The 26,685-nt window shown below is 36.2% G+C and overlaps 1 protein-coding gene across 11 annotated transcripts in view; it reads right to left on the reverse strand.

The window, feature by feature from the left end:
- The window catches only part of CD36 (CD36 molecule (thrombospondin receptor)), a 93,987-nt gene that overhangs the window by 28,580 nt on the left and 38,722 nt on the right, over positions 1-26,685 (reverse strand). For 3 of the 11 annotated variants that reach the window (XM_006049682.4, XM_006049691.4, XM_044946360.2), the window contains 3 exons: positions 17,605-17,741; positions 6,757-6,842; positions 5,142-5,349 (listed from right to left, as the gene is read on the reverse strand). In XM_006049682.4, the coding sequence (XP_006049744.3) occupies positions 5,142-5,261 (120 nt within the window). In that variant the 5' untranslated portion in view covers positions 5,262-5,349; positions 6,757-6,842; positions 17,605-17,741. 11 annotated transcript variants of the gene reach the window in all.

A 26,685-nucleotide genomic window follows, 5' to 3' on the forward strand; every position in this document is an offset into this window, starting at 1 on the left:
TATCTATGATGCATAAAAACCCTACAAAATTTCCTTTGGAAATAGTGAATAAAGAAATATTATGGTAAAATGTATCGACTATTTTATGCCATTTCAGATATTGGTATCAGGTGTCATCTTTGAGAACCAGAAAGTATCAGAGTCCCAACTCTAGAGAACAAGATGAGATGGTTTTCTTATCTTTTTAAATTAAGCACTTTAATTTTTTTATGGTGCTTATATATAGGTAATAACTTTGCCAATTTGCTGTTAGTCCATTAAATAATCCAAGTTACATGCAATGAGTTTTAATTGTAGAGAAAAACTGACTGGTAATATAACATATATATATATGTATATATGCATGCTGCCGCTACTGCTGCTGCTGCTAACTTGCCTCAATCGTGTCCGACTCTGTGCGACCCCATAGATGGCAGCCCACCAGGCTCCCCCATCCCTGGGATTCTCCAGGCAAGAACACTGGAGTGGGTTGCCATTTCCTTCTCCAATGCGTGAAAGTGAAAAGTGAAAGTGAAGTCACTCAGTTGTGTCCAACTCTTAGCGACCCCATGGACTGCAGTCTACCAGGCTCCTTCATCCATGGGATTTTCCAGGCAAGAGTACTGGAGTGGGGTTCCATTGCCTTCTAGATATATATATGTGTATTTGTAAAATAGCAGCATTAACCTAAGTGCTCTTGAGGCAGGGCAAGACACTTGGCTCTTTGTGCTTACACATAATTCAAAGATCTGACCTCTACACGTATGCCAAACAGATACATATGCTAATCTCATATTTAAAATAATTTTGTAAACTAAATTTTAAAGAAACAGTTGTATTTAAATGAAGAAAAAGTCCCAACATCTTTACATAATTAAAATAAGCAAGGTCAACACTGCTATATGATAATCTGAGAGCAAAAGCAGGCTGTCTTAACTATACTACACAGCTCCTGACCATTGAAGGGCTTCTGATGATGTCTTGAAAAGTGAAAGTGAAGTCATTTAGTCGTGTCCAACTCTTTGCGACCCATGGACTGTAACCTATCAAGTTCCTCTGACCATGGGATTTTCCAGGCAAGAGTACTGGAGTGGGTTGCCATTTCCTTCTCCAGGGGATCTTCCTGACCCAGGGATTGAACCCAGCTCTCCTGCATTGCAGGCAGATGCTTTACCATCTGAGCCACTTAATCTTAACCAAAAGGCCAAGAGGTGATGTCTTCGAGATGATGTCTTAGTCTGTGAATATTGAGCTGGGTTACAGTGTGACCCAAAGATTGCAGGTAAGCCTCATTTCAAAAATAAGAAGGGAAAGCACTCTATTTCTTTATTTTATCCCACTTTATTACTCGGCACTACTGAAAATATAATTTTAAAGTTATTAGTGACTGTGTTCTAACTACTGTTTCCTTAATTTTCATCTGCCTGAAATAATTTTACTTTTTCCTTAAAAATTGGCTTCAAAATAACTTCTAAAAAAATTAGTCTATTATTTTGATTGCTTCATATAAAATAATTTTTCTGTTTTCTGTTGTCTTCCTACTTACCTCTGAATGCACAAATACAGTAATAATTTCTCTGCTCTTTTGTCTCTATATTCAAACTCTCTTTAAACATATCTATTGTTTAGTTTTATCTGTATTCTCTATAATAATGCACAAATCTCTGAACCTTCCCTTTGAAATATACACTGATGTTCTTTTCAAATCACTTATAAAACCTCTGTGCTTTATTCTTCTAAGGTATGCATGGGTCTATCAAGAACACAACTGGACATCTTGTAGTTTGAAATTTTTACTCCTCTCTTCCCTATTTATTTAGTTCCTCTATCCATTGCATTCCATCACACATCAGTTCTACATACTCCATCACACTAGACTAGAGAGCCTTTTGTTATGTGCAAACTGTGCAAAGATCTGTTTAAAAGTGAATGTTAAATTCTCCTTGAAAGTGGTCATGTCCTACATAACATTTCCTGTTTTTGGTCTCACTTTCCAACACTTTCTGTTGTAGAATTAGAGAGTGCAAAACGTATAAATCATCTCATCTCTGCCTTCAGATTGCCTAGGTTTAGAAACTAACTCATATTCCTTTTGGCTGGGTGAGTTGTCAGGTTGATTTAAGGTCTTGTGATGGGAGTACCTTCTCATTGATATTTGTGAAGATTAAATGAATTAGTATATATGAAGCTCTTAGTAGGATTAAAAAATGCTTTATTTAGTATATAGTATAATATATTAGTATGTGTCACATATAACTTACTAGTATATAGTATTGCCGTTTCCTTTTTCAGTATATTTGATACCCGTCTCTAAGTGCAGATTTTGTTATATCTAACAACTACAGGTAAATATACACTACTATTGCCTGTCATGGTATTAATGAGTCTTCTGCCTGATGCTCAAAAGTTTCCTAAATTTTACCCCATGTTAGTATCTTTCCAATCATCTTTGCTGTTATTTCTTTGTTTTGACACATTTTTAAAAATATTTTTCCTTCTATCGTCACAATATTTAGTTGCATTTCCACAACTTTTTTCCATGGCATTAAGCAGTCCCTTGACACTTTTATTGGAACTCTCTTTGGACTTTCAAAATTTTATACTTCAAAATCCAATTCAAGTCTCACCTTCTTCCTGAAGTTACTGAATACTCTGTGAAAGTTCTCTTTCTAAATAGTGTATGCTTTAGAATTCAAGTACAGAGTTTCACAAGTCTCTGTAGTTTTTTTTACAATATGCTTTTTCCCAGTTAAAATGTATATTTCTTTTTTTTTTTTTTAATTTTATTTTATTTTTAAACTTTACATAACTGTATTAGTTTTGCCAAATATCAAAATGAATCCGCCACAGGCATACATGTGTTCCCCATCCTGAACCCTCCTCCCTCCTCCCTCCCCATTCCATCCCTCTGGGCCGTCCCAGTGCACCAGCCCCGAGCATCCAGCATCATGCGTCGAACCTGGACTGGCAACTCATTTCATACATGATATTTTACATGTTTCAATGCCATTCTCCCAAATCTTCCCACCCTCTCCCTCTCCCACAGAGTCCATAAGACTGTTCTATACATCAGTGTCTCTTTTGCTGTCTCGTACACAGGGTTTCTTGAGATAAATATGTATTCTCTCTTAGCCTCTATACAAATTTTTGATGTCTCAAAATTCTTATTTCCTCAAGATTAGGCATATGAACTTAGAGATAAATTTTAAACAATTAAAATAGATGTTAGTGCCTCTCATGACATCTAACAGAGACTCTGTATGTATAATATTGTTGAATAATAAGAAGAAACAATAGATGATCAGTGTTCACTACTGATTATCAAGTATGAATAGAAAAAAATCTTAGTCTAAGATGCTATAACCGGAAGATTATTATGGCTATTCTCTTCTGAAGATTAAATAAAAAATTATAGTCTGTGTGTCAAAATTTATCCTGTTCTCACTCCACAGATACAGAAGGGAAATGAGTTTATAGAGTAGAAAGGATATAGGACAGTAGCAGTTCTCTCTAACACGTTAGACACTCCATACCTCACCATCTCCTGTCTGTCTATTGAGCTATATTAATATCAAGAAAACTGGGAATTCCAAGGAAGGAGATGGTATTTAATGTATAATATTTCCAGTTAAATCCATGAGGTTACAATTTTTGCTGTTAGTTAGCAAGAGAAAAGATAGAAATGCCTGTGTGGTTATTAAGCAAATATAGCATACAAGTATAGAAACTGTACCAAAAATGTCCTATTTCTTAATCTGTTGTACTAAGACAATAGCTATAATAGTACAGTCAGAAAATTTTTTAAATTTATAGACTAAGCATTTAGCTGAACAAAAACAAACCAAAAAAGCTTTGGAAAATAATAACTTCTTGTCCTGGATAACTAGATTTGAAATTAAATCTTCATATTGAGTCAGGCAGTGCTTTAGTGAAAAATAATTGTAATTATTTAAACTACTAGTAAGAGTAGGATGTCAAACATGGGTGAATGGATGAGACAGATAAAGGTCTTGACAGGAACAGAAACTCCAGTATGAGTTGGTAGTCTAGCCCATTTTATGATTCAGGTCTTGTTGATCTCCTCTGTACATTGTGCTTACTGACATCTAGACCACTGGCATCTGAACCAGGATGACAGCTGAGGCTAGCACTCAGATAAGTTTATTTGACCAGCATTATATTTTAAAAATAAACATACATGCCTCTGAGCAGGGCACACACTTTTAACTTCACAGTGGTCATTGTCTTGTTTTTATATTGTCCTTGGTAGCTTTTTTAAAGGCTTGTCTCCAAACCCTCAAGTTATTTGAATTTGCTATCCCTGGTTTAGGACTTCAGCAGATGTACATCTCCTTATTCTAGTCTTCCTTTACTTTATCAATTAAAGTTGGTGAGTATAAAGCTGGATTAGAAGGAACTAGGATGAGAGACAGATTCTAGTTTGTTGTACAAAGCCTATGTATTGTCACTTTATTTTTAGTTAAATCTATAGTGAACTTGTTTGTATACATATATATATATATATATATGCACACACACACATATATATACACACATATACATACATATATATACTGGATATGTTCTGCATAACATTCCTGAAAATATTTTCTAAAAGTCCCTTATCAACCTTCATCAGTAGAAAATGTTTATAAGAATCATATTAATATTATACACATACAGAACAGTTTACCAAACAAAAATAAAATTTACCAGTTTTACCAAATATGCCTAAGTCAATTTTAAACACAGTTTTAAGTTATGTACAATTTTACTTTAATCAACTGTAACCAAAGGGCAACTACTTTTATAAATGTACCCTCACAAAATAACACTCATTTCTCATTCAAAAGCATATGAAAAGCATATCAGCATACTCTTTGGACATAATTTAATGGAATTACTTCTACTTATCTGCATACCTATAATAGGTTTTATCAGAAATTAAATATTTAGACTTAAGATGACAGTGCATTCATATACAGTATACATCATACTTTGATTACTTCTCTATCATGTAGAGTTTCAGTTGTTGAAAATCACCTTTGTGTTAGACACAAAATTGCTGGTTATAATGAAATATAAAACAGGAACCCTAAGCCAAACACAAATCAAGGTAGACTGAATCAGGATGAAAAGAAATATTCTGATACCACTTGTACCTTTTTAATCGTCTTCTCAATAAGCATGTCTCCAACTGGCATTAGAATCCCTCCAAACACAGCCAGGACTGCACCAATGGCAGCACCAGCAATGAGCCCACAGCTTCGACTGCACCCCATTTCTCTTGTTCAAGGAAAAACTGAGGTTTAGCACCTGCTTCTTTCCAACTCCCGGGTCTGATGAAAGTGGTTGCCAAGAGGTCTGGTTCTGTCATTAAAAGGAGATCATAAAACAGAAGCATAAATATCAGTACAAAAAGATCAAAGTACAAGGAAAACGCAACTGAAACAAATCATTTTGCCAGGTATAAACAGATTTTTTTTTTTTAGAAAAATTTCTAGATCTTTTTTTTTTTTTAACTAAACCTACCTACCAGTGGTAGAAACAATAGATATCATCACATAGAGCATTTCTTCAAAATTCTCCTCTTTAATTTTTTTCTGTGGATGATTAACGTACTGAAATCTTATCTATGGAGAATATGCTTATGTACTCTTGCCCTATGCCTACCTTCTGTCAGCCTGGGGCACTCATGGATATTTTTGCCCTCTATCTGGCTTTTCCACCTAAACACAGCCATTTGCACAGCACTACATAGGGAACAACAGACTGGTTCCAAATAGGAAAAGGAGTTCGTCAAGGCTGTCTATCATCACCCTGCTTATTTAACTTACATGCAGAGTACATCATGAGAAATGCTGGGCTGGAGGAAGCACAAGCTGGAATCAAGATTGCCAGAAGAAATATCAATAACCTCAGATATGCAGATGACACCAGCTTTATGGCAGAAAGTGAAGAAGAACTAAAAAGCCTCTTGATGAAAGTGAAAGAGGAGAGTGAAAAAGTTGGCTTAAAGCTCAACATTCAGAAAATGAAGATCATGGCATCTGGTCCCATCACTTCATGGGAAATAGATGTGGAAACAGTGACTGACTTTATTTTTTGGGGCTCCAACATCACTGCAGATGGTGATTGCAGCCATGAAATTAAAAGACACTTACTCCTTGGAAAGAAAGTTATGACCAAACTAGACAGCATATTAAAAAGCAGAGACATTACTTTGCCAACAAAGGTCTGTCTAGTCAAGGCTATGGTTTTTCCAGTGGTTATGTATGGATGTGAGAGTTGGATTATAAAGAAAGCTGAGTGCCAAAGAATTGATGCTTTTGAACTGTGGTGTTGGAGAAGACTCTTGAGAGTCCCTTGGACTGCAAGGAGATCCAACCAGTCCATCCTAACGGAGATCAGTCCTGGGTGTTCAGTGGAAGGACTGATTCTGAAGCTGAAACTCCAATACTTTGGCCAATTGATGTGAAGAGCTGACTCATTTGAAAAGATTCTGATGCTGGGAAAGATTGAGGGCAGGAGGAGGAGAGGATGACAGAGGATGAGATGGTTGGATGGCATCACTGATTCAATGGACATGAGTTTGGGTAGACTCCAGGAGTTTGTGATGGATAGGGAGACCTGTCTTGCTGTGGTCCATGGGGTCACAAAAAGTTGGATGAAACTGAACTGAACTGAACCTGGTATTCTCCTGCAAATTGAACGTGGGTCGACTGGAGTCTATTCCATCTAAATGCTAAACAAGAACGGTAAAAATTTTCTCTTTACCTTTTTCACAATTAGAAAGATACAGTTTTTACAGGAAATGATCTGATGAGTCTTAGAAGGAGTCAGTTCTTCTAATCAGTGGTAACCTATCAGTTAAAACAAAAAAACACGAGTAAATTAGGGAAATACATTGTCAGAAAATTAATACTACACTACTTTCTAATATCACCAAAATTATAATCACTGTTAAAAGAAAATTCCATTCTCATGGATATTGATTTCATGCTTGAATTCTTTCTTATCAATTGTGTTGAAAATGTTGAAATATTTTACATAATATTTTTCACTTCTTTTTAATAACTGATTTTTATATCTTCTAAAGGTGAACAGAACTTGAAGAAAATATGTAAAGTAGAGTATATCTAGATTCTGTAATAGGTATTGCTTTCTTACTAGCCTGAAATACATATATTTTAACATATTCAAGAGCAATAGTGTTCCTTTTGTTGTAGAGAGCTGATTCATAGGGCTTCCCTGGTGACTCAGTGGTAAAGAATCTGGCTGCCAATGCAGGAGATGTGGGTTGAGTCCCTGGGTTGGGACAATCCCCTGGAGAAGCAAGTGGCAATCCACTCCAGTATTTTTGCCTGGAAATTCCATGGACAGAGGAGCCTGGTGGGCTACAGTTAATGAGGGTGCCAAAGAATCAGACATGCTTAGAGACTAAACAACAACAATAAACTAATTCATAACAATTCTGTTAAAATCAACTAGATGTGTCAGTATGTATTTCACTTAGTCTTATCTTTGGAAAAAAATTCTTAGCGTAATAAGTAGATCCTATGGTAACAAGACTTTATTATTCAAATACCTAAAACATACTACTTGAGCAGTTTGATTGCAGTAGGAAACCTATACTAGGGTTGACCTGACATTGATAAACAGAATGTGCTTTGTAGCTTGTAAACAAATACTCCTTACTTCAGAATGCCCTTGCCCAAGGAAGACAAAAATTGCAACAGATTGGAGGGACACACAATATTTTTGTCAGTCTTGTAAGGATAATAGTAAAAATCATACTTTGTTATGGTTTCAGATTTTTCCCTCCATGGCTTGGTTGTGGTTACAGTACCATTCTGATGGTTTTATTAGTATTTCTTTCCACTTGAGTAAGCATTTAATTTTTTAAAAGTATTAATTGCATAGCTAAGAAAATGTTAAGAATAATGTTAAGAAAATAAAGGAGTAAGACTTTCCCTCAAAATGGAAAAAGGTGAATCTTACAAACTTTTTTCATTCTTCAGGATTTCCACTCACTTATACCAAATACCTAGGATGATCCACTGTAAATCAGGATGAACAAACCGATTCACACTGAGGTCCTGGTGGCTAAGAAGTTTGAATAGTCATTAATGTCACATGTTTTTTCCCAATGTAAACAAAACACACAAGTGATTTACTTTTCCTGTGGAATTTTATGTCTCTGAGCAAGTTGAGTTGTTGTTGTTTAGTTGCTAAGTCATTAGCAACTCTTAGCAACTCATGGGCTGCAGCACGCCAGGCTCCACTGTCCTCCACTATCTCCTGGAGTTTGCTCAAATTCATATCCATTGAGTCCATGATGCTATCCAACTATCTCATCCTCTGCTACCCCTTTCTCCTATTGCCTTCAGTCTTTCCCAGCATCAGAGTCTTTTCTAATTAGTCAGCTCTTCACATCAGGTGGCCAAAGTATTGGAACTTCAACCCATCCTTCCAATGAATATTCAGGGTTGATTTCCTTTGGGATTGACTGGTTTGATCTCCTTGTAGTCCAAGGGACTCTCAAGAGTCTTCTCCAGCCCCCTAGTTTGGAAGCATCAATGTGTTGGCATTTGGCCTTCTTTATGGTTCGACTGTCTCATCTGTACATGACGACTGTAAAAACCATAGCTTTGGCTATATGGACCTTTGTAGGAAAAGCGATATCTTTGCTTTTCAGTACACTAAGTTTGGCATAGCTTTCCTTCCTTTATTAATTGCTTGGGGGTAGAACCCGCCTGCCAGTGCAGGAGATGTAAGAGACACAGGTTAGTTCCCTGGGTCAGGAAGATCCCCTAGAAAAGGGAATGGCCACCCACTCCAGTATTCTAGACTAGAGAATTCCATGGACAGAGGAGCCTGGCGGGCTACAGTCCATAGGGTCACATTGGTCATGACTGAAATGATTTAACACAGAGAATGAAGAATAACATGCTCCCTCCTATGGCTTTGGCTAGGATTGTCATAATACAGTGGAATAAATTATTTAAACTTGATAATAATGACTAGATATTCTCAAGTAGAATCTCTTTTCTCCTTGTGAATATCATTCAAGTGTGCTGTACTGTATGTAAGTGACCATATTCAGGGGAGCTTATCAAGCACTATTTTACTGAATGCCCATCTTATAGACCATTCCCCAGTTCTCATCTGTAAGTTATATTTGAGGTAGACATCAAAATACAGGGTTCCAAACTGCTGTAATTAAGGGTGGGAGACTCAAGATGAAACCAAAGTGTGATTGTCCATTTTCTTGCCAGATGACCATGGGCAAGCTATTTAATTGCTCTGTTCCTCAATTTCTTCATGTGTAAAGTAAGATTATAAGATGAGACTCCCATTTTTTCATTTAAGCAGCTGAACTGGTTCTTCACTCAAATCCTTACATGGAAAACCAAGCCAAGTGACTTAGATTACAGCATATGTGGGACCACCAAGACCCTGATTCCTAACTAGGTCTCCTGCATCCCACCTAGCACTATCTTGTCCCACGTTTAGGATGCTTGAGGAGCATCTCTGTAGAAACCTGTGGATTGCAATTCATTAAAAAATTGGACAGGAAATCCTGAGGGTCAAATTCTAGTTTTGTTTATATAACATCAGGAATACAACTCAAATCATCTCTTTTGGAAAGATATTTTCTACATAAATACCACAAAATTATTCAATATTAATGTCCTTTGCAGTTCTGTCAGATGGAATATAAAATGATTTTAAAATTACAAATCTTTTATTTCTGAAATGGATATAGGTGTGTGTTATTTGTCCGTTCCCAGATTCTGTGCCATCACCTAGTTGAGACTCTATCTGACCTTTCCCAGAATCATTATCCTTTCTTTAAGCAGTCCCATGGACTATAGGGAAGAGTCCCAAGGGGCAAAAAGTCCCCCCAAATCTGCTGGATGACCCAATGTGTTCTTTAGCGCCTTCCTCTCTAACTACTAAGTCACTTCAGTCATGTCCGACTCTGTGTGACCCCACGGACGGCAGCCCACCAGGCTCCCCCGTCCCTGGGATTCTCCAGGCAAGAATACTGGAGTGGGTTACCATTTCCTTCTCCAATACATGAAAGTGAAAGTGAAGTCGCTCATGAAAGCTCATTATTATGCCATCCAAGGACCCTGCGCCCAGAGATGTCAAGTTATCGGCAGACCTGGGTACTGCCTAGACTCTGCTTTGAACTTAAAACTGAAGTGAGACAGTGCACACAGCCCAGTGCTGTTGAGTCAAGTTCATCAGTAAACAGAAGCGTCAATGATTTATTCTGCTAAATTGCACGCTTAGACAGTTACTAGTCTAACACTGGGCTGGATGATATCTAAGCAAAGATAGTAATGTGACTCACATTCCTGCATACATATACTGATATTTTTGACAGAAAGAGATTGACTTTATAAACTTTTTGGCCAGCTTATTTCGTTATCTTGATGCAAGTGTTTGTTTGTTTTTTTTCCCTCTAAAAATAGGCAAGATATTTTATATAAATGTAATCCTTCTTTATCAATGGCTTTGCTTTCCATGGTTTCACTTATCCACAGTCAAAAGCGGTCAACTGAAGCTAACTGAATCCGAGAAAGTAAAATCTTGGATTTTACTACTTAGGGTTTGGTGCTATCTCTAGGTTCAGGCACCCACTGAGGGTCTTGGGTTTATCACACTTCAGTGCCTTGTCACCATGAGTAAGTATTGTTATTATAATCATACTTCAAGCTTATGCTTCATACTGCTGCTGCTGCTAAGTCGCTTCAGTCGTGTCCGACTCTGTGTGACCCCATAGACGGCAGCCCACCAGGCTCCGCCGCCCCTGGGATTCTCCAGGCAAGAACACTGGAGTGGGTTGCCATTTCCTTCTCCAATGCATGAAAGTGAAAAGTGAAAGGGAAGTCGCTCAGTCGTGTCCGACTCTTAGCGACCCCATGGACTGCAGCCTACCAGGCTCCCCCGTCCCTGGGATTTTCCAGGCAAGAGTACTGGAGTGGGGTGCCATTGCCTTCTCACTACAAAATTACAAATACAAGTTGACCCTTGAACAACGCAGAGGGGTTATGGACAATGCAGGCAGTGGAAAATCCACATATAACTATACTATCAGCTTACCTGTGGTATCCAACCAACTGCATATATTGGATCGGGTTGTACTGTAGTATTTATTGAAAAGATAGTCCATAAAAGTGGACTGACAAAGTTCAAACCTGTTGTGTCCAAGGGTCAGCTGTAATTTGTGCTTCCCCAGGAGGCTCAGTAGTAGAGAATCTGCCTGCCAATGCAGAAGGTGTGGATTTAATCCCAGGGTCATGAAAATCCCATGGAGAAGGAAATGGCAACCTACTCCAATATTCTTGCCTGAAAAATCCCATTGGACAGAGGAGCCTAGCGGGCTACAGTACATGGGGTTGTTGCAAAGAGTCAGACAGGACTTAGTGACTGAGCATACATGCTACTATAGTTTTATTCACCTGAAGCAAAGGGGACATGCACTGAATACATGAGAAAAGTTCAGGTTACTCAGCATGCTGCACTCAATAACAGCTTTATAGAGTGTAGTTTGTCTCCACTATTCTCTCAGATGTAGCTATTTAGAGCAGATAAAATTTGCATTTTGCACACTTGGTTTTCTTAGTCATACAGATTCTTTCATAATAAAATTTATTTTACTTGCTAATTTTAGGTTAAATTTTATTCTTTACCCTTATTTCTTCATTAGAAATAATAATTTACTGCTTGCTTCAGTCCAGTTCAGTTCAGTCGCTCAGTCATGTCTGACTCTTTGCGACCCCATGAATCGCAGCACACCAGGCCGCCCTGTCCATCACCAACTCCCAGAGTTCACCCAAACCCATGTCCATCGAGTCGGTGATGCCATCCAGCCATCTCATCCTCTGTCGTCCCCTTTTCCTCCTGTCCCCAATCCCTCCCAGCATCAGAGTCTTTTCCAATGAGTCAACTCTTTGCATGAGGTGGCCAAACTATTGGAGTTTCAGCTTTAGTATCAGTCCTTCCAATGAACACCCAGGACTGATCTCCTTTAGAATGGACTGGTTGGATCTCCTTGCAGTCCAAGGGACTCTTAAGAGTCTTCTCCAACACCACAGTTCAAAAGCATCAATTCTTCGGTGCTCAGCTTTCTTCACAGTCCAACTCTCGCATCCATACATGATCACTGGAAAAACCATAGCCTTGACTAGACGGACCCATGTTGGCAAAGTAATGTCTCTGCTTTTGAATATGCTATCTAGGTTGGTCATAACTTTCCTTCCAAGGAGTAAGCTGCTTGCTTAAAGCACTTCAGTTTAGAAAACAAAAAATTCACATATACAGGAAAGAAAACTTATTTTTGAGACTTACAAGAAGAAAGATGAGAAAATAAGGACATTGTAAGATCCCACTAATCCCATACCTTTCTTGTCCGTGTCCTGTCAGTTCACAGACCATACATCCTACTCTTTTTGTAGAGTTTGTGAACATAACTGCATGTGGGCTGTTTATTTTCTTGCTGTCAAGTCAGCAGTGTGTTTCTAGATGAACTTACGAGTGTTATGCCTTTCCATTATGTTGGAAACCTGGTGGTCGGAACTGAGACTGAGCTTTAAGTGTCCCCGCAAGTAGGTCAGAATAATAGAGAAACTTCCCAGAGAATTTGTGATTATTTTCATCTGTGTATAGAGCTGTGTTTCCTTGGAAACTCCACCCAGAAAATGGCATGGCCAAGAGGTATGGCTTCCTGGGAGTGAACTATGAAACTTTAAAACGGTTTCATATTACATACTTGTGCTATGAATGAATGCCAGGACCTGGATGACATTTTCTAACTCATGAGTGAAATTCTCAAATTTCCTATTCTATCCATAAGCCTTCCTTCTGCTTTTCATCAGAATAGGAAACCAGATCACATCTTTGTTTTCTACTGGACACACAAGTAATTCTTTTAATACACAGCCTTTTCCTCACCGAATACAGTATTTGCCCACAAAACCCAGGTTTGGAGTTTGGGGGCGATTAATTCAATGACGGAATGAGGTTCGTGACATTGTACAGGAGACAGGGATCAAGACCATTCCCATAGAAAAGAATGCAAAAGAGCAAAATGGCTGTCTGGGGAGGCCTTACAAATAGCTGTGAAAAGAAGAGAAGTGAAAAGCAAAGGAGAAAAGGAAAGATATAAACATCTGAATGCAGAGTTCCAAAGAATAGCAAGAAGAGATAAGAAAGCCTTCTTCAGCGATCAATGCAAAGAAATAGAGAAAAACAACAGAATGGGAAAGACTAGGGATCTCTTCAAGAAAATCAGAGATACCAAAGGAACATTTCATGCAAAGATGAGCTCGATAAAGGACAGAAATGGTATGGACCTAACAGAAGCAGAAGATATTAAGAAGAGATGGCAAGAATACACAGAAGAACTGTACAAAAAAGATCTTCACGACCCAGATAATCACAATGGTGTGATCACTGACCTAGAGCCAGACATCCTGGAATGTGAAGTCAAGTGGACCTTAGAAAGCATCACTACAAACAAAGCTAGTGGAGGTGATGGAATTCCAGTTGAACTATTCCAAATCCTGAAAGATGATGCTGTGAAAGTGCTGCACTCAATATGCCAGCAAATTTGGAAAACTCAGCAGTGGCCACAGGACTGGAAAAGGTCAGTTTTCATTCCAATCCCAAAGAAAGGCAATGCCAAAGAATGCTCAAACTACTGCACAATTGCACTCATCTCACACACTAGTAAAGTAATGCTCAAAATTCTCCAAGCCAGGCTTCAGCAATATGTGAACCGTGAACTTCCTGATGTTCAAGCTGGTTTTCGAAAAGGCAGAGGAACCAGAGATCAAATTGCCAACATCCACTGGATCATAGAAAAAGCAAGAGAGTTCCAGAAAAACATCTATTTCTGCTTTCTTGACTATGCCAAAGCCTTTGACTGTGTGGATCACAAGAAACTGTGGAAAATTCTGAAAGAGATGGGAATACCAGACCACCTGACCTGCCTCTTGAGAAATTTGTATGCAGGTCAGGAAGCAACAGTTAGAACTGGACATGGAACAACAGACTGGTTCCAAATAGGAAAAGGAGTTCGTCAAGGCTGTATATTGTCACCCTGTTTATTTAGCTTCTATGCAGAGTAAATCATGAGAAACGCTGGACTGGAAGAAACACAAGCTGGAATCAAGATTGCCGGGAGAAATATCAATAACCTCAGATATGCAGATGACACCACCCTTATGGCAGAAAGTGAAGAGGAACTCAAAAGCCTCTTGATGAAAGTGAAAGTGGAGACTGAAAAAGTTGGCTTAAAGCTCAACATTCAGAAAACGAAGATCATGGCATCCGGTCCCACCACTTCATGGGACATAGATGGGGAAACAGTGGAAACAGTGTCAGACTTTATTTTTCTGGGCTCCAAAATCACTACAGATGGTGACCGCAGCCATGAAATTAAAAGACGCTTACTCCTTGGAAGGAAGGTTATGACCAACCTAGATAGCATATTGAAAAGCAGAGACATTACTTTGCCAACAAAGGTTCGTCTAGTCAAGGCCATGGTTTTTCCTGCGGTAAGGTATGGATGTGAGAGTTGGACTGTGTACAAGGCTGAGCACCGAAGAATTGACGCTTTTGAACTGTGGTGTTGGAGAAGACTCTTGAGAGTCCCTTGGACTGCAAGGAGATCCAACCAGTCCATTCTGAAGGAGATCAGCCCTGGGATTTCTTGGGAGGGAATGATACTAAAGCTGAAACTCCAGTAGTTTGGCCACCTCATGCAAAGAGTTGACTCATTGGAAAAGAAGTCTCTGATGCTGGGAGCGATTGGGGGCAGGAGGAGAAGGGGACGACAGAGGATGAGATGGCTGGATGGCATCACTGACTCAATGGATGTGAGTCTGGGTGAACTTTGGGAGTTGGTGATGGACAGGGAGGCCTGGCGTACTGCAATTCATGGGGTCACAAAGAGTCAGACAGGACTGAGCTACTGATCTGATCTGAATTCAACGACAGGTTGAATATGAAAATTAGCTTTCCAAATTAAGTTCCTTTTCACACTCTTACTTTACACGATGTCTAGGTGTGTTTTCAAAGCCATGATTCCCTAGACATGAGTAAGATGCAGAGTCATATCAAGCTGGTTAAATCAGTTATTTAGATCTGGTTGTGTTTCATCAAGTGAATACAGAAGGTCACTAGATTAGTACTTATTTTACATGCAATCCCAGCATATGAAGGTAGTTAAAAGAATAACTATTCTGATCAAAGTGGGCAGGAACTGTGGCCCTTTCCCTTTCTAGTCACATCTCAGTTGGGCTCTGAGTCATCCCCACAGAACCCTAGGGCTCTGTGGAAAATGTTTAAATAACTACATTCGGAAATCTTCATCATCTTCTCTTATTGAAGTTACCATAATCTTTTTAATGTATATGGGTATTTCCATCCTATCAGAATATATGGAGGTAAATATATATAATAGAAAATATATAGGTATCATAATATAATACACTTCACTAAATTTTACCTTTCAAATATAACAACTTTTATTTTTGTGGTAACCTTAAAATAATTAAAACAGTAATTACATTGACTTCATTATCACATTAAATGTTCTTCTAGAAACACACCAGTCTTTTGGAGTAAGTTTTAGAGTACTTTATTATAGAGATTACTGTAGATTTGAAATGATTCTCTTAGAGTCTTATCAGTTTAAATAGAATTATCTAGAACCATTCTTGATTTTTGAATCCTGATAGAAACGCTATTGTTTCTTTTTCCCCAACCCAACTCTTACTATGAACAGGAAGATAGTATAAGATTTTCAATAGTTATTATTCTGGGCTTTAAATTCAAGTAATTTAGGTTTGCTTCTCAGGCTAACATTATAGTTTCTCTGTGGCTCAGTTTTCTCTAAAATGGGTATATATACATCATATATGGTTATAAATGTCAAGTAAAATTCAGTGAGAATGAATAAAATGTCCTATCATAGCACCTGTTATATTATTTGAAATATATGAAATATATTGAACTATAACATAACAGTAAAATATTATTGTGAATTGGCCAAGTATTTTTAAAAATTCTACTAAATGTGTCTTTTTCATAAATAATAAATGATCATTTCCAAAACTCTTAGAATACAATAAAATCTGCTGAGATGGCTTATTCTTAAGTATACAGGGGTTTAGAATATTATGCTAATGAAAAATCAACTCCTAGGTTAGAATAATTCCTCAAAACTTTCAGCCATGACTTGGGCCACTGAATTAAAAAATACCTTGTGATTATAATCAGAAAATAGTTATAGAATCAATTTTTTCAGGAAGAAAGAATCCACAAGATTTTTTGCCTATAGTGTAGCAACTATAACTCCCAAGATAAATTCCAAAATTTTCAGTGCATTCTGTCAAGTACCTCTCTAATTATATTTTATTCCTCTCAGTTTAACTTCTATCTGATGTTTGTGTATTTAATTTATTATTCTGGTCTTGTAATGATTCTGGTAAATGAAACAAATTAATGTGTATTTTTTTCTCTCATGAAATCCAGTGGACCACTGGACTCTCTATATAACAAAATTTTTGAAAAATATTATTTTGGTTATTTTTTGATTGAATATTAAGAGCACTGTTTTTTTTTTAACTAATTTAAAACTACACACTAAAGAACTGAAAAGTGCATGCAAAGATTTTATAAACATTTTTCAATATGTTACTTGACAATTCTAGAAACTGTTTGAAATTTACTTTAGAGAATTTATGCCATTTACAGTTATATATGAGTTCACTTACTATAATTAATTTATAACATTTCTCCAGAATGATTTGTAATTTATTATTATCATTCGAGAAAATAATTTGCTGGTATTTGTAATACGTTTCCTAAAAACACAAAAACTTCAATTAAAAAAATTCTATTACCAAATTTTATATAATTTATACAGTTATATAAATAAAAATCATTTGGAATTAATATAATTTACCATTCCCAGCAGCAAGTAAAATTCAGTGAGAATGAATTTTTTAAAAATGCTGAAGAGGAATATACCCAAAATATACACTGCTGTTAACCATGTAGACAAAGTCAGGTTCACCAAAAAATTGTGACATTAAAAAATAGAAGATTGAATAAACCAAAGGCTCTCTAAAATAATAAGTACTGAAGAAATGCATATTAGAAAGCATGTTGGCATAAGAGTGTCAAGTGACTTTTAAGAACTAATCTTACTAAACTTGATTTTTATTTATCTTGCTTTTCATTCATAATTTAAATTAAAAACCATGCATAAATACCCTGAGTAGACAATAAAAGTTCTGAAGTAACAAAATTGGATAGTACATCATTTTAACAAAAGCTGTTTATGCATAAACATAAGGTTTTAAACATCAAGAAGCAACATGACACTGATCATTGGACAAAGTTTTAATATTTCTTAAACATAAAAGGTAAGGTTGATAACTTTGGAAACAGCACAAACCTAGCTTTTACGAAAAGCCTAATGATGTCAAAAAACAGTTCCTGCTTACTGCTGCTGTTCTAGAACTTTAAGGGTTGTATATAGTAGTGTCATCTCCTGTCATTTAGGAGACAGAAATTTAAAAAAAAATCAGTATGACTTACCTTTAAAAGACTAAGAAGTATTTTCCAATCAAATGTTCCAACATTTGAACAGTCAGTTCTTAGTAGGACCAAATGGTATCCTGCAGAAAACCCTACACCGAAATCCTCATTATAAAAAGTGTGTGAGTTTAAATATGCTTTAAGAAAAAAAAAGAGAGAAAGGCAACGTCAGTGAGATCCCAGTGAGTGGTTTGTTCCAAAAGGAGTTTAAAAAAAAAAAAAAAAAGGAAACAGCACACTTCCCACTTAGAGTGTGTGCGAGGGGTGTGACAGGTCTTAAGGGTCTGTTTTTATATTGTAGTGTGGACCTAGTACCTATATCTGAGATCCTCTGCTGTCTTTTTTTTTTTTTTTCTTTTGGCCATTTTCCCATCCAAGTAAGTCAGAGGCCAGAGAGACAAAAGGAGCTAACTTGCTGAGCAGCCTTTCTTATACTCTTTTATTATATTAATACAGTCATTATTCCAGATGATAAACCGGGCTCGGGGGTGGAAAATGTAAATTGGGAAGAATTACTGGACTCACTTTCCTGCTTGAAACACCTATTTCATGAAGTTTGAATAAAATACACTTTCTATGCATCATTTATCCAAAGTGTGTCAAGCCTAATGATTTTGAAAACAGTTGAACTTTGTCAATCAACAGGGACGACAAACAGACTTTAAAAAAGGAAATAGCCTACTGTTCTAACTGGAGGGTCTTCACTATTTATTATTTTCTGTTAGTCTTACAGAAATTTCATGAGCAGAGCAAAATCCTTCTATGAAAACCAAGAAGTTGTATTTCTCTTAGATCTCTTTAGATAAAAAGATAATTTTAAATAATATTTAAATAAAATTTCATATTAAAAGCCATCCTAAATAGTAAAAGTATATAATGAAGTTACTTTTAAAAGAAAGGCATTATTTTAAAATTTCATCAAAAAAGAAGGCCTTAAACTTTTGGGGAGAAAAGACCCGCATGTTAAAATCCCATTCTTAGAAAGAAATTCTCAGAATCCTACAGGGAAAATAAAAATCTTCAGGTTAAACTGTTATCTGTCAGACAGACCAGATGAATAAATGCCTCTAACTCAGCCTTGAAAGACAGCAGCATAACAATAACAGGCAGAAATGCATTTACTGCATTAGATCATGTTTAAGCCAGTGCCCACTGGGCTGTTTGTGCTGTTGCGTCTAGGCGTGTGTTGTATTCTCTCATTTGCTAGCGGTACAATACAACTGGAAAGGAACCCAAAGCAATGTTTTACCTTGAGCATTGCTTTCTTTTTCCGGGATATTTTTATAGACAAATTTATTTAAAAATTAATAAGTTATAGAAGTCTTTCATTATATTGGGATTTTGTTTTTCCAAGTATCACTTAATTAGGATAAAGTAGAAATGGCCTTGTATAATCTCATTATGATTTATGCTTTTCATTTAAAAAGAATAAAGATTTTAGATAATTTAAAAAGATGATTCCCTTTTCACTGTGACATTTTATCTTTGTTATACTACGAAAAAGGTAATATAAAGGCTAGTTTAATAATTATTTTGATTATGAATATCTATTTTATTGTATTTAAGCTGCTTTGATAACATTTCCTTCTCAGCCTTAATTCTCACAAATATACACAAGTACACATGTACACAAATACCCTCCAATGTGACAATTCAGAAATAGCCCACCAACACAGAAGCTCAGATGCTATTTTAAACAGCCTATCTTAAATGCACTGAAAGGATAATTAAATTATATAAAAAATGAACATTGTTAGAGTAAGATATTTCAGAAAAAATTGTACCTGTAAAATTGATACCTAAGCTGACACTGAATTTACTTGGATTACTATTTAATCAGTAGTCTAATGACATCTAAATTCTTTGTCTTTGGAGAGGAAAATGTCACACTTTCCCATGAGCAGCCCAAAGGATCAAATTTGCATTCCCAGAGGCAGCTGTCAACTGTTTTAATACTGTGCACAACAGTTCCTGATACAGGAAAACACAGGAAAGCCAGAGCCAAGTAAAATCTGCAATCATATGTCTGTATTTTGAGCAAAATATTCACCTTGAACAACAAGGCAGAAAACTGCTACACCCATTTCTCAGTCATGTATGGTGGGGTTTTCATTTTTAAAAGATTATGTATATGCAATATTTTAAGGGGTATTTTTATATGAGTGTATACCTTACCTTCTGTAAGTCCACTAGAACACTAGACAGATGTAGCAGAATGAAAGCTCCAACTGTCAGTATGTTGTCAGCTTAGGCACAGTGCTTTGCAAACTTTTTACCTGGAAGATCACTTAGAATTTGGAATCAGACAGACTCCAGTGACTTGCAATGTACTACCACTAGCTATATTGACTGGGGATTAGGAGTTAACTAACAATTTATTCTTACTTTCTTAATCAAAAAATGGAGAAAACTAAGAGATCATAATCAGGACTAACTGAGGTGGATTGTGTGCAGCACTTGACAGTGGCCTGACTGTGAGGCAACGAAGTGCTTCCCTTCCCCTCAAGTCATTGTCCCTTTCTCCCTTCTGCTCTGATTACTGGAGATCACACAGCACCATCAGACAAGCATTTGACTTTTTTTTTTTGGTCCTTTCTCTGCATTTGCTAGAATGTTGATTCCATGGAATAAGAGACCCTCGTCTGTTTATTGCACTGCTGAAGCCCCAGGAGCACAGAGCAGGCTCATAGCTGGTAATCAGTTGAATGACTAGATGCACATGATTGTCATAACCACAATAATATTTTTGAAAGAAATGAGAATGGCCAGAAATAAGAGGTTATTATATGTTTGTTCATACCACAGATATACAATGCTTTGAGATGAAGGGCATGTGCTATGGAAGTAAATGGACCTAAGTCAGAATTTGGAATTGATCCCTTCCTACAGTGTGTGACTTGTTGCTACTACTTTACCTAAGTCATAGTGGAAATATCTCCCTCTCAGAATTGTTGCAAAGGTGAGAGTAGTAATGTGACGAACTCAGTGCAGTTCTTAACGTATATAGTAGTTGTTTAATAAATAATTGGTATGGTGATCATTTTCTATTAAGCAAATTTTTATTTTAGGGAATTCATTAAGGTAATATGGACAAGTAAAAAATATTGAATATTATAAAAAGGTATAAAATGAGAAGTCTCATTCAAACATCAATTATATTCCTCAGAAGTGACCAATGTTAGGTATGTCACTACCACCTAGGAATTTTATAAATTTTAAACTTATATATATATATATATATATATACACACACACACACACACTTATATGTATACACTTCTGTATGTTATAAACTTATAAGTATAAACACACAGCATACAGTCATCATTTTACTGATTTCCTAAGTATAAACTTAAAAGTTTATAACACACACACACACATATGGACTAAACCATATACTGAATGACACTTTCTACAATTTGTCTCTTTAATATCAAGGGACTTGGAGATCTTTTCATATCATTGATAGTGTAAACTCTCTTTTTTCTTTCTCAATTATTGAAAAAATAGTCCTAAAAATGTACCATTGTCTTTTAAATGACCAATATCATATGTAATAGAACTTTTGATTTTTCTTTTTCCATTCTGTTACACCTTTCTTCCCTGGTGGCTCAGAGTAAAGAATCTGCCTGCCAATGTAGGAGACATAGGAGACATGGATTCAATCCCTGTGTCAGGAAGGTCCCCTGGAGGAAGAAATAGCAACCCAATCCAGTGTTCTTGCATGGAGAATCCCATGGACAGAAGCGCCTGGCAGGCTACAGTCCATGGGGTCGCAAAGAGTTGGACATGACTGAACTTACACACATGATGGAAAAACCTGAACAAACTTTTTGGCTAACCAAATTGTTCTTTGATCTTACAAAAGCAATGCTAAAAATTTATGTACATATATAATTTTTTTTACTGTGCTAGGACACTAGTAAATGGCAGAAAGTGAAATTTCTGGGTGAGAAGTATGTACTTGTTTTGACAAGGGGAGTTTTACCAAATTTCTGTTCATACATGTATACAACAATATGTGAAAAGGCCCATCTTCATACATCGGTCACACTGCTGCTACTGCTAAGTCACTTCAGTCGTGTCCGACTCTGTGCGACCCCATAGACGGCAGCCCACCAGGCTCCCCCGTCCCTGGGATTCTCCAGGCAAGAACACTGAAATGGGTTGCCATTTCCTTCTCCAATGCATGAAAGTAAAAAGTGAAAGTGAAGTCGCTCAGTCATGTCCGACTCTTAGCAACCCCATAGACTGTGGCCTACCAGGCTCCTCCGTCTATGGGATTTTCCAGGCAAGAGTACTGGAGTGGGGTGCCATTGCCTTCTCCGTTGGTCACACTGGCTCATAGTAAACTTTCTTTATAATAAGTACTTATTTTATTGCTAAATATTTGAGTGAAGTTTCACCAATTGTCTAAAGCATATTAGCATTTATATTTTTAAACATTTGTGATAGCTTTTCCTTATTAGCTAGTAAGGAAATAACCAGTCTTCTGACATTTGACAATTTTTTAAAAAAGTTTTTTGACTAAACTTTATTGAATTTTTAAATTACTGAAAATTTCCATTTTTATGCCATTAACTTTCACAGTAATTCCCTTTTAAGTATTATGTCATGCTTTGAAATGCTTTCTCCAAAAGTAGGAAAAATAATGAACTTTATTCTATCATTTCTATGGTTTAAAAAATCCTTTAGAACATATTTCTAGATTAGCTGATTCATGGCATGTAACACTTGTGAAGTAAAAGAGGAAGAGTGAAGTACACTGAGTAACTATAAATATTGCAACATATCTGAGAAGCATACAATGGATGCATAGTAGAAGAGGAATTGCATGGCGTGGCCCAAGTTCTGACCACAGCCCTGTTAATAATAACAATAATAGGTTTTGTGAATGAGCAGCCCACAGTCATATTTCTCATTTCCTTTCTTGTCAAAGAGAGTAACTACAGAACCTATCTACAGCCTCAAGCAGACAAGTCATATGGCAGATTTGTAAAGCTTTATATAGATTCTATGTAGTAGATAATAACTTTTAATTGACCCTCTTTTTTTTTTTTTAACAGTTCAGCAAATGAAAAGAATTTTAGTATCATGTGCATTACAATTCTAGATTGTATGGTTAAGCAAAGACCTATAAATTATGATGATATGCAATAACAGAGTTAACATGTATTGAGGGCTTATCTGCCAGTTGTTGAAATAAGTGTCTCATATAGGTTATCTTATTGACCTATCATACAACCTTTCTATTTTTTTAGACAACTAGTTGAGGTCACACAGCTACTATATGCCATAATAATTAAAACCCATATAGACTGACTAAAGAGCCTATAGTCTTTTCTGAAAGAAAAATGTGTGTGTGTGTGTATGTGTGTGTGTGTGTGTGTGTATATATATATATATATGAGTTCTTGATCAATACCTAATTTGCATATTCTTTTCAGCACATTTGTTCAAGCTGAATAACAATTTTAAATAGCCTAATATAAGAAAATGATATCTAAGTACAGTAAATAAGGAGTGAACAGTGAAAGTATTCTGTAATTAACAGTTAACAGAATTATTTTGAAATTAACTCAAAAAATAAAATTCATTCTGAAGACCTGGAACACATAATACTGCACAGATACACTGTAAAGTATCTTAAAACTTTAGTTACCAGTGTAAAACCATAAGGCAAAATTTGATTTATCACTTTAATCCTTGGGATAACTAACCATGGAGATTTACACACACATATTTATGTACATGTATAGCACACATGATTATGTGTACTACATAAATAGATATCTATTTTGCCAATTGCTGCCCTGGTCATTATGGAAGTATTAAACCAATGACAGGTTCTATCTGTTTTATATGATGAGGTGGGGCTTCACATACAGGAATGAAATACATATGTACATAATTTAAAGAGACTATTACATGCATAAGACATAGACATGATAATGCCAGTGAAAGCTTCAGAGATTAAAATGGAAGTTTTTAATATCACTTTTAAAGGAAAATTTCAAAGCACAACATTAAGGATAATGCGGAATATCTGGGTCATTAAAGTTTAGACTTAAGCTACATCATCTAATGAATCAAAGCACAGGATCAAAGTATTGACAAACCTACTGCATTCATGATGTAAACTTTCCCCTATGTTTCCTAGAAGCCATGGTAGGAGCCATGTATAAAGAAAACACCTCTCTATATCTGGATAGTTCTCATATGGGCAGAGCCATATAAATATGTAAATTCCACAGACCTAAAAATGTTGGCAGATCTAATCTTTATTTGAACTGTTTGCAAAGCTGACTTAACTCTCTGAGGAGGTGGAGAAATGTCAACATTTAAACAATACTAAGAAACTTAAGAAAGTGTTAAGATTTGCATAGTTGTCAGTACAATTTGTGTTCATACAGTGGAAGGGAAATAATTAGGAGGGAACAACAGAAATCTTCAAGTAAGAGGATAGCTTGGCCTCAAAGCTTGGTGTTATGAAATAGTAGGGGGGAAAATCAATAATCAATAACAAAATATAGGATTTAGTTAAACAGTGTCAAAAAAGATTGAAAAAATTATATGAGCAATTAATTTTTAATTTCAAGTGGCAGAAATACTAAATTCTTTGAATTAAGGGTACAACAAAGTTTTCTTTTGAGAAATGTCTTCTACGTTATAAAATAGTCCCTGTAGGATCTTAAAAAGGAAATACAATAATTTTAAGAAGAGTTAGAGAATCAATTTCACATTGGCTGATAGCTTGATCAAAATGATATGCTTTAAAATGCTAAAGGGTTTTTTTCACTCTTTTTAACTACCAGCAGAAAAAAAAAGTTGAGCCATGATGAATGTTTAAAACCAGGAAAGAAATTAGATGGATAATGAGAACAGTAATTTTGTTCCATTTATTAAAAACGAGACAACCATACTCTAGTCCGTCTTTGATGTCTGTGCCAACTGATAATCTGTTAAATTTGGAGATATACAACACTTGGGTGTCAGATTCCTGAAAGAGTTAAACTCATATACATGCATACACACGTGCACACACATGCACACACACATTTTCCAGGGACAGGGAAGCATAATCAAATTCCTTTTTAAAGCTGAGAAAATACTTTCTAAGAAGCATGTCATATAATAATAATTTTAGAAATCACCACATAGAAAATAGTACATTCCTAATGCCTTTGTTTTTCTGTTTGCTTGAAATGGAAAAGTTTGACCCTTCTGCCCTGACATTTCTAAAAAACATTTGGTAGAAACCTTGCATTCAAGTGGCACAGCAGTATTAAACAGTCTATCAAACCCTAAAGTGAAAGTGTTAGTTACTCAGTCATGTCTAACTCTTTGTGACCCCTAGACTGTAGCCTGCCAGACTCCTCCACCATGGGATACTCCAGGCAAGAATACTGAAGTGGGTGGCCATTCCCTTCTCCAGGAGATTTTCCCAACCCAGGTCTCCAGAATTGCAGGCAGATTCTTTACCATTTGAGCCATCAGGGAAGCCCATCATAGTCAAATCAAATCATCATTTTCCCAGATTTGTTCTCAGAGACTTAAGGAGAAGATCTGCTTGTGGTAAAGCCTGAGTTTTCTGTCTTTCAAGAGACCAAAGAGTGTGGATTAGAGTGCTATTTTTCAAATAAACTTCTTCGGAGAACTTGAAATGTATTAAGATTTCGAAGAATCCATAAGTATTCAAAGTTGGAACATCTTACTCTAATTGTATTTTTCATTTTGAACAAAGTTTTGTATAATAGTTTGTAAAAACAAACCAATTCTTGTAACATACATGCACACCCAAATATAGAGTGTATATCTATCTAATATATGTAATAAAACTTCTGGAAGCAAATATTTTCCTGGAAATGTTATAAATCATTTAAAATTATTTCTATATATTTTCTTTTCATGACTGTATTCTGTAAATCATAAACATGAAAACCTAAACATAATAAAAATGGAAGACTAGTACTGTTTAATGCATAAGGTAGATTTCATAAAAATCCAGAATTCTAAATTAGCAGAACCCTGCAATTGTCCTGCATGTTTCTCTGTGACACATTTGATTAGCTGCTTAAATGAAGCAAATGACAACTAGTCAGGGATAAGTAACACTTTCCCCTTAGTATCTGCACAAAATTTAATAAATTTTAAGTAAAAGAGAAGTTCAACTTACCTATTAAACTTCATTTTAGCACTCATGTGTTAGTAACCACATTAAAGTTTGCTTCACATTAGGGGGCATTGACAATGGCTTGGATAAAGGAATTTACCTTAGGTTAAGTAGAAACTAATCTTCCAGTTCTTAAGTAGGTTTAAGTAACGTCAGCCTTGTCTTTATGAAAGTGTCTGTCATCCTCAGTGTTCAAAAGGCAACCAAGGACTCAAATCGTGCATCCTCTTAACAGATTCCCGAACGTCACTTTGTTAGGAGGTTGTGATTTAAGTAAACAGCAAGTTACGGAATCTGATTTGCTGTGGAATGTCACCCTCAGATGACTCTACTGGCCCTGCTAGTTCTGCACTGCCTGGTACATGTAGCCTCAGAGATTGTTTTAACAACTCTTTTCCTGACTTTCAGGGCATTCAGTCGTGGTATTTAGTAAGCAAACTCTGCTACTCCACAATGCCTCCTGTTCATGGATTAAAGATAAAAATGTGAATTGAGATCCTATCCCAGTGTGTTTCATTGTATTCTGTAATATTCCTTTTGTTAATGGCACACACAAAAATTCCTGTTCAGAGTGAATACACTGGGATTATCATTGTTTTCCAATCTGTGTATACAAGTTTGGAGCACCATCCTTCAAGTAGTCTAAGGACTAAAAACATTTTCTGGACAGGTTCCAAGACTGCTGCAGGCCTGTTTTTCCTCTCATTTTCTGCAACCCCTCAGGGAAAACTGGATAATCACAGTAGGTTGTAGAAAAGAGGACTACATTAAAAGTAATATTTGGAGGTGAAATAAGCCCATGGAAACCATACCATTTCATGCAACTCAAAATTAAAAACCACTAAATATTTCCCATGTTATAAAGAAGCCTGTCCCCAAATACTATTTTTAGAAGTTTCAGGATAGAC

Source organism: Bubalus bubalis, chromosome 8, assembly GCF_019923935.1.
Source record: "Bubalus bubalis isolate 160015118507 breed Murrah chromosome 8, NDDB_SH_1, whole genome shotgun sequence".
NCBI lineage: Eukaryota > Metazoa > Chordata > Mammalia > Artiodactyla > Bovidae > Bubalus > Bubalus bubalis.